This window comes from Barbus barbus (assembly GCF_936440315.1).
Source record: "Barbus barbus genome assembly, chromosome: 31".
In the NCBI taxonomy this organism is placed as follows: Eukaryota; Metazoa; Chordata; class Actinopteri; order Cypriniformes; family Cyprinidae; genus Barbus; species Barbus barbus.
This window is the reverse complement of record NC_136759.1, coordinates 2,292,701-2,304,804: the sequence shown is the minus strand read 5'-3', so window position 1 is coordinate 2,304,804 and position 12,104 is coordinate 2,292,701. Positions and strand designations below refer to the sequence as shown.

Below are 12,104 nucleotides of genomic sequence, written 5' to 3'. Positions count from 1 at the left end.
TTTTGTTTACAACTTTCAGAATGAACTTCCTTGAAGGTTACCGAAGTTCTAAGAACGTTGTTAACTGGGATGACATTCAGTCATTTTAAGTGTGACTTGTGCGTCCAGATATTTGGGGGGCAATCCGCTATAAAACCAATAAGAAGAGGAAGAAGAAGATATTTTGGGGGCCACTCGTTATGCTACAGCTCCTCTGTCCGGTAGGTGGCGCTCCCGGCGGCAGTGTTCGGTCTGTCCGTGCGGCGGCGCTGTGAGGCCGGTCCCGCTGGAACAGAGTGTGAATCCCGGGGGCTGGAGCGCAGGATGGCGGCGGTCGCTGCTGCTGCTGCTGAGGCCGAGTCGTCGGACAGCGAGCCGGAGCAGGAGCACGGATCCCCGCAGAAACTCATACGGAAGGTCTCCACGTCAGGTCAGATCCGGAGCAAGGTAATATTCCGCGTGCGTGTTGGTTTACGTTGGGTTTGCAAAGAGAAAGGCGCCTCAGACCGAGCGGCCCGTCTGAGATCCGCGACATTTCCTGCGTGTCCAGAGCCTCCGGTTCCGACCGACACCGACACCGGTCGCTGAGACGAGAGCGTGTGACTATAACGGAACCACGCGGGGCTGAGATGAGCGGACTGTGCGCGCGCGTGTTGTGCAACATTGTAACTGTTTGTTTGGAATCTGAGTTTGAAAATGAAACACTGTAACATTTGCAGCTCAATGAAAGCGCGGCGTGTTACATTCAAACGCAAATTCCCTTCCAAAAAACGACCATACTTTCTGCTGCAGTACAACAGTTGCTGCAGTTGTTTTACTGTAAAAATATAGTCATGTCATAATACTAAAAAGGAGGAAACGATAGAAAATGTATGAAAGCTTTTAAAGCTATTTTAAGGAAATTACATATTCATTTTTTTTATCATATATATAATATTATAAACAGTAGCAAAATAGGTTAGGCTTTATTTTGATGGTCCTTTAACACATTCTGTTGACTATGAGTAGCGTTACACCTCTTAGCTCTCAGTAGAGTGTTAGTAGAGGATTAGGGTTAGAAGAAGATGTAGTTACTGATAGACCATCACAATAAAGAGCTGGCAGATATTAATCAGACAGTCTTATAATACTCTGAGAGTTCATAGACATGTAGGTGCAACGTGATTTATTGTCAACAGAGTGTGTTAAAGGGACCATCAAAATAAAGTGTTGTTACCACAAAATATGTGCAAAAATTTCTTAATTTTGGTGGAAACTGTGGCTACCCAGGTTATTTAGTAAGGCAGCATGTCTATCTCTCTGTCTACGCTCATTTTACAAGTTCAAACTTTACAGTAATACCCTCTGGTAGTCTTTGTCCATACCTCATAGCTATCATTTATTATTATTACAGTAAAACTGTGCTAACTCGGATTCAACCTCCACTATCATTAGAAATGTATACATGTAAAGTAAGGTTGGGAAAGCATCTGTTTGCTGGAGATATAACGTATCCTTTGCATTTTAGCTCAAACTAGCGTGTTATTTTAAAACAGATGCTGTGAAGCCTACAGCTTAAGATCTGAGCTGCTAAACAAAAGGTTGAATTATGAGTTATCACTATTCATACTTATTAAAAATCAGTAGGTGCTATCAGAATCGTAGTAATAGTGTTGACATTTTATGCTTGTTCCGTTAGCTAAATGTAAGATAAAGTGATAAAGAATAAGAGAAGATGTTTTTGCAGCATTGACTTCCTGAAAGCGTGATCTTGCCGTTTTGACTGAATTCTTTGGTTTAGTGCATTCTTGTAGTATGCTGGATCTGGTTTCACTAATGCATAACCTCATTGCCCTGTTCGAAAGACTCAAAGATAAACCATCAAAATCATGTTTTTGCCATCTCTAAATATAATTTGCTTTCAGGGTGAATTAGGTCTAGATTTATGGTTATGGTTAGGATCAAGTATTTTTGCAAATGTCATTAGCTTGCTATGAAAAGCACTGTGTATATGAGAGCTGTTCAGTAACAGAGCCTCAAAAGCCTGTGTGTATCCGGTTAGTGAGATCACACACTAGATATGTGAGAGGATGCTCTGTTGCTCAGGATGGACCGGAGATGATCCGTGTTTGCATCATTTATATGCTCTTATGGTGTCTGTGATTTATTGTTCAATATCTTTCACCTAGAAAACGAACCGGTATTGTTTGCTCATGCCGAAGGGCAATTCACAGCCGCGCTTATGTGTGTTTAAAGCAGGACACTACGGGGAAAAGCATTGGTTTTTCATGAACTGGTTTAGTTTTGAGCTTTCCGTGATGTTTGTCTTTCAGTTTAGTGGAAAGAAAACATATAAAATGCACATTTAAGTGCATGTTTTTACATTTGATCTATTTGCATCTGTTGACTTCAATTATGATACATATTATAAAAATGTTTTGTCAAATGAGTTTTTTTTCTCCACTTCGGCAGCACTTACAAACACCAGACTTAGCAGTTTTATTCCTGTCTACGCCTATATTCTGAAGGAGGAGGGGTTTATAGGATACATCTTAATTTATATAAAAGTAATGCATTGTCCCTGATTAAATAAATTAAATTAAATTTTCCTGGTTGTTGACAAAAAAGAGAAATCCAAAATCCCTTCTGTAGAACTTTTCAACAATATTAAACAATAATTGAGAACTTGGTTTCAGATTTCTGTTTATTCAAATTAGTGTACACTTAACAAGGAATACCTAAATTGTATATTTAAACAACATTTCAGAAAACTTGTAATACAAATTTTTTTTTTCTGAATGTAATAAATGTAATGATTTTTTGGCATTTTTACTCTAATCACCTGTGGTGTTTTGCCTTAAAAAGGTAAAGTTGAGCTAAAACTAAATGCCTTTTCAAACCTAAATGATTTTTCCATGATGTACCTGTTTTATATTCACAGCCAGAAAAAGTTGTGCAAACTTTCATTAAAGCATTAATGTTGCAAAAATTAAATCTGAAACACAAAAGGTGAAATTTAGCTCATTGTCCAGCAAAAGTGGGATGTCCCATTTTGGTGTTTGCATCAAATAAAATTGACAAAATTTATTTATATACACAGAAAGCATATTAAATACAAGTAAAGTGTCTACTTTAGTTTTTCAAATAACTTTTGTGAAAAAACCTGTATTTATTTTTATATATAACTATATATATATATATATATATATATATATATATATATATATATATATATATATATATATATATATATATATATATATATATATATATATTTATAAATGATTAAATTTAGTATGATCGCTTATATGATATATTATTTATATATATATATATATATATATATATATATATATATATATATATATATATATATAGTGATCATACTAAATTTGATTATATTCCAAATGATTAAAAGCATGCTGACAAATTGGTTGGTAAAACTAGCGGTTTAGTGGCAAAGATGGTGGTAAAGATTTAAAATGACAATTAATTAGTTTTTTGGGGAGCTGCACCCCCAGATTACACCCTTAATTAGTTTTTTATTGTCATTCATGATTCTGTAAAAATGCCTGACAAGATTTTTTGGTTTATTGTTGCACTGAATGACGTAAATCATGGTAAAAATGTTTGATCATCATAACTTTTTGCTCTGAAAATATAACTATTTAGGACACATCTAATGTATGAATATAAATTTAAACGCTGTGTTATACTTTTATGCTTGAAAACACCTTTTTTCGTCTTTGACCCAAGTGTTTAGGGACCAGACATGGGCTTGAGGGTAAATGATGGTTTGCTATTTTAAGTGCACGATTCCTTGAAGTCTAGGGGAAGTGCGCTTGTCTAGAGATGCATTAGTTGAGGTAACAGTAATGTGTGGGTGGCCAGAGGCTCTGCTGCAGCGAGGCCAGCCTGTAAACGCCGCTGCAGCTCTGGGCTGAATTCTGAGAAGCGGAAGCCGTGTCTCGCCCCTGTACTGTCATCATGTCTGTGTGCTGCGGTGGGGGAGAAAGAAGAAAGGTCACGGTTCAGATGGGTCACAGGCTCTTTGAGTCTGATCAGACAGAGGTGAGATGAAAGCGCTGGCTCCGACCGGCCGCTGCAGTAACCGCAGGCATCTGTCCGCTGAAAGGTCACGTTTGACCAGCGGGCGCTTCGCTGATTTCAGAGCATTCGTTTAGGAGTTAGATCCACGTTTTACTGAAAAGCATCTTTGTGACACTAAACACACTAGTATGCAGTACAGTTTTCTCAGCTGTGTGAACGCTTAGTCCTGTATGGGACTGGTGGACACAGTATTACTGAGATTCTTGCAATAATCATCTGTATTTATTGAGTTTAGGTGAGTTTGTTTCTTCATCAGATTTGGAGAAATGTAGCATTGCATCAGTGTCTCAGCAATGGATGCTCTGCAGTGAATGGGTGCCGTCAGAATGAGAGTCCAAACAGCTGATAAAAACATCACAATAACACCACTCCAGTCCATCAGTTAACATCTGAAACAAATCCATCATCAAGACACTTTTCACTTCAAACTGTTAAAATACAAGATTTCTCTCTCATCCAGTCCAAATAACTGTTATCTGACAGGTTTTGACATTCAACATTTTATAAAAAGCTCAGAAATTATACAGTGCAATCAATGCATTTAGTTGTAAAGTGCAATTTAGCAGATTGTAGACTACAACCGTTGATTGCAGTTAGGTGACATTTGCAAACCCAGCTGGAATTACAACTCATATCGACTGATTAGTATATTTACATGTAAATATATTAGTGCTGTCAAACGATTAATCACATCCAAAATAAAAGTTTTTGTTTACATAATATATGTGTGTGTACTATGTATATTTATTATGTATATATAAATACAAATACATGCATGTATATATAAATGTTAAGTTTATATATTAAATATATTTATATATAAGAATATAAATGTATATGCATGTAAATATTTCCAAAATATATGCTGTATGTGTGTGTATTTATATATACATAATAAATATACACCGCACACACACATATTATGTACACAAAATGTTTTATTTTGAATGCAATTAATCGTGATTAATCATTTGACCGCACTAATATATATATTAATGAATGAATGAATGCACAGGCTTTGTCTCGGTTTATTAAAATGAGAATAATTTTAGTATCATATACTAGTTTTTGTTAATGTTTTGAATTAGATTTGAAATGTTCTGTTTTAATTTTAATTTTGTGTTTTTCTTTTAATATATATCTGTAGTTTTTTTTATTGAATATTAGTTCTTGGTTTCAGTTTTAGTTATTTTAGTACGGGATGAACTAATGAAAATGCAAAATTCTGCTTTGGCACATAGCTGAAAATAAGTTTATTTTTGTTATTTTTAAATATTTTAAAGTAAAAAAAAAGCTTTTTAGTTTTATTTAATGATTTTAATAAATTAATAATATTTTGAATGACATTTTATTGTTGTTTTCAGTTTCATTTTAATTTCAGTTGAAGTTTTAAGTCATTTTGTTGTGCTTTTCTGTTTGTTTTAAAATAGTTTTTATTTTATTAGTTCTTAGTTTTAGTTATTTTAGCACTTTAACAAATTGAACAGAAATGAGACATTTGGCACTGGCAACTAGCTGAAAATAATAATTTGCATTTTTTTATATTTAGTTTTAATATTTTATTTCAGTTAATGTTTATTTAATTTCATGTATCGAAAAAGTTTTTTGGTTTAAGTTTGAGTTAATAACCCTGATTAAATGATGTCTTCGGGTTCATCAAACGCTCATGTCATTCATGCTGCAGCTCACGCGGATGTAAAGATGTAAAGTTAGCATGCGGTTAGGAAATGGCTCTATTATCTGCATCAAGGCTTGGAGTGAGCTATTTTGGTAGCTCTTCTCAAAGCCGGAGCGCTGCGCAAGCGGGTCAAGCTTCCTGTGGGTTGATCAGCGTTGTGTGTTTCAGACTTCATCGCGTGTGTGTGCGCTGAAATGACAGGTGCCTTCTGTGGCAGAGACGGGGTATTTACTGTCAGCGGAAACCAGCGTGTGTGTGTGTGTGTGTATATGTGTGTGTGGCGTAAAAGCCTCACGTCAGTCAGACGCTTCTCGCTCTGACCTGTGTCTCATGGATTGCACTAGGGGCCAGGTTAGTCTGTTACGCTCTCCGAACATCTGTGTTTGTGCTGCTTTATCTTCCTAAATCATTTCTAGTCCATGCCGACTATGCATATTTTGTAAGACTCTAAAAACTTTTAGCACGAATGCATTTAAAGAATCATTTATGGAATTGCAAAATGGTTGAAACTTTTTTTTTTTTCTAAGTGCTTGTATTTATTGTGAAGGTTGTTGAATGCTGAATCTGTAATTGCTTGTGATGCTGATATGGGAATGCATTTAAATAAAACCTCTTGTCTGAATCCTTCATGCAACCTGATGTTCAGTGTCTTCTGCTGGTTTGTAAAGCTTTCAGATGGAGTTGCATTCGTGCATTTGTCCCGTTACTTTGCTGGAAATTCATGCATGAAAAGTTTGCATGCTTTTTTTCTCGATGTAGCTGCAAAAAGCGACATTGAGTAAAAGATATGCTGCTTCATCATCAGCCTGTTTCTATAGTAAATTTTATTATTTTAATCTGTTTAAGTCTGAATTTTGCAGCATCCCGCATCTGATTTATTTAAGTGTGTGTTTGCTCTTGTACAGTGTGTTTAAAACCATGAGACTGAACGAAAACTACTTTTTATGCTTTAATATGTGTCTGTGGTGGGATTTGTTTTTTCAGTTTTCTGATCTAGCAGATGAAAAGGGTGCATCTGATTACTTAGTAAAGGTTTTAGGAATCATTCATGTCTGGAGCACAAACTGCAGGAATCAATTTTAATTTAATAATATTGCTAGTTATGCTTGCGAATTAGAAATGAGACGTCAGAGTGACGTGTTGAGCTCTGCTGCTGACTTTAGGTGTAACATGGAACTGCAGGCTGTGTGTGTGTGTGTGTGTGTGTTTCTGAGGTTGGAGTGAAGTTATGTGGTTTCTTGGTGTAAAAATATCATTCCATTAAAGGTTTGTGGGAGATGTAATGATGTGTAAAGAGCCACTCGAGGAGGATGATGATGCCATTTATTACGTAAATGAACGCAGGTGACTGGACCGAAAGGAATTTTCACATACTCTCTCTCTCTCTCGCTTCTTCTAGACGATTTTAAAAGAGGGAAAGTTGATGAAACAGACGAATTTTCAGCGTTGGAAGAGACGTTATTTTAAACTGCGGGGAAGAACTCTGTACTACGCTCAGACGGCCAAGGTCTGTCGAAACAACACACACAAACTCTTAAATAGTTGTGTAAATGAGAGCATACTTTATGCTCTATTATTTGTATTTAAAGCTAATTACAATTAACACACACTAACCCAAAACCTAAAGGAGCATTTAAATATATTATATTAAACATTTTTTAAATCAATATATATTTTGTGTATATATATATATATATATATATATATATATATATATATATATATATTTGTGAATGTGTATATTTTATCATATATTTGATATACTGTCTGTGTGTGTGTGTGTATTAAAATAAAAAAATATAATGTACATACTATGAATACCTTTGATGACATCAATAAAGGAACGTTTTGTAAGCTTTAATTTATTTCTGGAGACAGTTTTGTATTGTAGATATTTGTAGATATATGTAGAAGTAAACATGAGTCACACATGCACAGATTTACATGGAAAGTTATTGACTTTATTGATTTTTGCTATGATTTGTTTTCAGTCAATTATTTTTGATGAAGTGGATCTGACGGACGCCAGTGTAGCAGAATCAAGCACGAAGAACGTTAACAACAGCTTTACTGTGAGTACACACACACACACACACACACACACACACACACATTTAACTGAAGTTGTGTCATAATCTTCTTTTTATGTAAAGCTAATTATATTCTGATTTTTATCGTGTGATGTGAGTGGTGCTTGCCTGTGCAAAACTTCCCATGATTAGGGAATTATTTATTTAACAATTCCAGCTCTGATTCTACTCAGTTAATCATGCTAAACCTCACCAATAACCCCTAAAAGATTGCATTTGTAACAAACAAAAGCTTTTTAATGAACTATTTTTAGCTTTGAGAATGTCTCTTTCAGGTCAGACTTCTGGAGACAGTTTGCTGCTCAAATTGTAGTCGATTAAACACACACACACACACACACACACACTCGTTTCTTGTGTTTTCTGTGACGTTCCCAGCGAGGAAATGAAGCGTCTGAGAAAAAAGCAGAGTGTGTTTATTCTGGATCTGATAAACAGAGCGGGCTGAAATAGTCTGGAGCACATGTGCGTGTGTGTTCGTGTTCTGAAGTGTATTTATAGTTGACATTTGGACTGATTTAATTTTAATTGCAGGGAGGAGCTCATGCTTTTCCATGGTCTGTCCGTTCTGGGCTGTGTGTGTGTGGTCGTTGTGTTTTCATATGCATTTTTTCTGCCTGCCGCTGGTTTGTGGGAGGGTCTCCGGCAGGACGCGGCTCTCTGAGTCATCGGGATGGAAACAGGGAGGAGTCTTTGAAAGAGAGAGGGAAGGAAAGAGACATGGGTCAGATGAGGAAGGAGAATTAGGAATGATTTGCTGTTGAGCCGGTTCGTGGATCTCCATACGGCTCCGATCAACCTGCACAGACAGGAAAAGAGAGAGCGATAGAGAGACAAAAGGAGAAAGAAGAGGTTTATTGGGGCGTCTGGAGTTTGCCGGCATATAAGTAAGAGGAATGAATGTGTGGAAGGAGAGAAAGAGAGCGAGTGTGTGTTTACTTAAAGGGATAGTTCACCTCAAAATCATCATTTACTCACCCTCGTGTCATTCAGAGCTGTTACTTTTTTGAACTACAAACAGCATTGTATGGATAAAATAACTCAAAATATCTTCTTTTTGTTCCACAGAAGAATTACAGGTTGGATTTTAATTATACTTTTGTATACAATTACCCACAGATGTGAGATAAATCTGGCAAATATTTGCTTTGCGGGTGTCTGCCGATGTCTTTAAAGGTGGAAATGATTCATGAAGTAAATTGATGTTTTACCATGTGTTCTTCTTTAGGGCTAGGATTAGATTTTGGTCTTCTGTAATCTCCATGAAAAGCTTTATATGTAAACAATTCAAGTCTGTTGTATGTTTTCATGTAGATAGGTGTGTGTGTGTGTGTGTTTTGAACACTGTGTCCAGCGTTGTGTTTTGGCCTTGGGCTCAGTATTACAGCAGCCTGTGTGTGTGTTTGAATAAATGTCTAGATTAGATATGCATGTTAATAATACTTGTAAATTAGAGAAATTTTATAGAGTTGGGCTGTCATTTGATTACAATATTTGTCAAATTAAATAAAATAATATGCCAGTTAATTAATCAAAATAAATTGCATACACTACTTTTCAAAGATTTGGGTGGACAAGATTTTTTTTTTTGAAGAAACTAATATTTTTCTTCAGTAAGGATGCATCACAGGAATAAATTACAGTTTACATTATATTCAAATAGAAAACACTTATTTAAAACTTAAATAATCTTATAAAATATCACTGCTTTTACTGTATATTTAATCAAATAGTGAGTCTTACTGACACAAAACTCTTGAATGGTTGTGTATACCAATATTTGCTGAACAAAAGATGTTTTTTTTTTATTTCCATATCATGGCACATAAGCCTATGACTATCAATCTAGGAAACATGCAGACTGACGTCTTTGGCTGTTCTGTAGTGTTGCTGTTCAAGCTTGAATTACTGATACGATAGGAACAATTCATTACATTTGCATTCATTCATTCATTCAGCAGAAACTTTCATCCAAAGCATCTAGTAAATACTGAAAACAACTAAGCTATTCATCTCAAGGTGGAAAAACAGAATACGCTTTTATTAATGTATTACCTTACTGTTAAGAGAAGTATCTTTTGTTGGTTTTGATTGCTTCTATTGTCCTCATTTGTAAGTTGCTTTAGATAAAAGCATCTGCTAAATGACTAAATGATATGTATATGAGACACAATATGTTTTAGAGTATGTGAAATGTCTCACCATTAGTGAAAAATCAAGTGTGAATAGTTAAAAACAGGGTTTTGTCCATTGAATGATTTTAAGGTGTGAATTAAAGAAATCGATCTCATAAAAGCCACAGAACGTCACAAAAGTTAATTCTGGTTCAAGAGCCTTTGACTTAAAAGATTGTATCTCATTTGAGACCAGATCAGATTGATATTGCTCAGATAGTCAGCTGGTTTTCCTCTGACAGGCCTCACGGTGTGGTTTAGGACTCCGCGTGCTTTAAAAGACGTCACTGGCCTGTGTTGTGCAAGAGTTCAGCGGGATCTGATTATAATGGAGGCTTTGAAGTGTTGAAATATAAAACCGATTCATATTTGAAGGTGAAGTGTTCATCACTGAACAGAATTGCAACATTTAAAGTTTTCATACAGGATTCTCAAACTCTCTTACTGCTTGCTCTGCCCCTCCCACTGTCTGCCATTGGTTATTCAGACAGATAGCCCCGCCCCCAAACTCACATCATTGGTTAAGTCAGAAGTTGCAGTGTACATTATGAATGCCGTTATAGTGCATTATACATAGAAGCTTCAATTAAGCTTTTACCATATTTGTTAATCATAAATCAATATTTTTGATTTTCTTGTTTCATGCTTCAGACATGAATTAATCTTACAAATGTGCTAAAATGTGCCTTCACCTAGAGCTAGAAGAGATATTAAAGAAATAGTTCAGCCAAAAATTTACATTGGCTGAAATTTCTCACTCTCACCGCATATAAGATGTAGATGAGTTTGTTTCTTCATCAGGTTTGGAGGAATGTAGCATTGCATCAGTTGCTCACCAATGGATCCTCTGCAGTGAATGGGTGCCGTCAGAATCAGAGCTGATAAAAGCAACGGTTTGAAGTTGAAAACGTCTTAATGCTGGATTTGTTTCAGCTTTTGTCTTCTCCAGATGTTAACTGATGGACTGGAGTGGTGTGGATTATTGTGATGTTTTTATCAGCTGTTTGGACTCTCATTCTGACGGCACCCATTCACTGCAGAGCATCCATTGCTGAGACACTGATGCAGAGACACATTTCTCCAAACCTGATGAAGAAACAAACTCATCTACATCTTGAATGGACTGAGTGAACTATTGCTTTAACCCAGGGTTAATCGTACTGAAAAGCATTAGATTAGTCTGAAACTGATATTTCATTAGGTGCTTTATTACATTAGTGCGGCAGCTGTGTGTTAAAGTGTTAAAAACAGGATGTGTTCAGCTTATGTAACTGAACCCCAAAAGCTCTTTGAGTCGTATGACATAGTTCAGCTGGTGTTACGACAGCGCTGATAATGTGTGTGTGTGAGTGATAAAAGTGGCTTCAAGATCTACATCAAAGACATTAACCAGACACACACTGACTCTGTGTGTGTGTGGGTCTGTATCTCTTCCGCTGCGTGTCAGCTGAGCCATGCGTCTGTATATTTTAGTTGGTTTATGAGGCAGTTTGTGTACTCCTCTGTGAAATTAATAATATGATCGGTTTATATATATATGTGTGTGTGTGTGTGTGTGTGTGCCGGCGGAGGAAAGGCATGAGTTATTTTTATCCGTGTGGGAACAGAGGGTCTTTGTCAGCAGCTGGAGGAAACGGATTGGGAAGTTGACACACACACACACACACACACACACATACACACATGCTATTTTAGGCTTTTGAATGCTTGATGGTTTGGCTGTTGTGATACAGCTGAAAAATTTTGAGTTCCAGATGTTTGTGGCCACTAGTGAACATGTTTCTATTTTGCATTATATTCTAATTTTATTGCAAGTTCTAAGCATGGTCATTTAAGTGAGAAAATCACTTTGCATGAATGTCTTTGGTTTGTTTTGGGGTTTCTTTGATCCTTTTACTTTATTGACAGAGCTGACATGAAGGAAACATCATCTTTCTTTCATAGAAACTTTTCAAACTCCTCTAAAACTTAATTTTTAGGTTTAAATGTGATTTTAAATCCCTGATTTTTGATGTGCTCTCAGACATTTTAGAGTGTATCTCAATATTTTCCTTTTAATGTTATTTATGTACTTATAAATTAATTGATTTACTT

At 35.9% G+C, this 12,104-nt stretch overlaps 1 protein-coding gene across 4 annotated transcripts in view; it reads left to right on the top strand.

The window, feature by feature from the left end:
- Nucleotides 1-279: 279 nt before the first annotated feature.
- Nucleotides 280-12,104, top strand: part of LOC306851440 (diacylglycerol kinase delta-like) — a 36,818-nt gene continuing 24,993 nt past the window's right edge. The window contains exons 1-3 of one of the 4 annotated variants that reach the window (XM_079387667.1): nt 280-426; nt 7,146-7,253; nt 7,738-7,818. In XM_079387667.1, coding sequence (XP_079243793.1) covers nt 304-426; nt 7,146-7,253; nt 7,738-7,818 — 312 coding nt within the window. In that variant the 5' untranslated portion in view covers nt 280-303. Of the gene's footprint in view, nt 427-5,877; nt 6,098-7,145; nt 7,254-7,737; nt 7,819-8,512; nt 8,724-12,104 lie in introns of those variants that run through there. The other 3 variants (XM_079387668.1, XM_079387669.1, XM_079387670.1) reach the window with 3 other exon arrangements.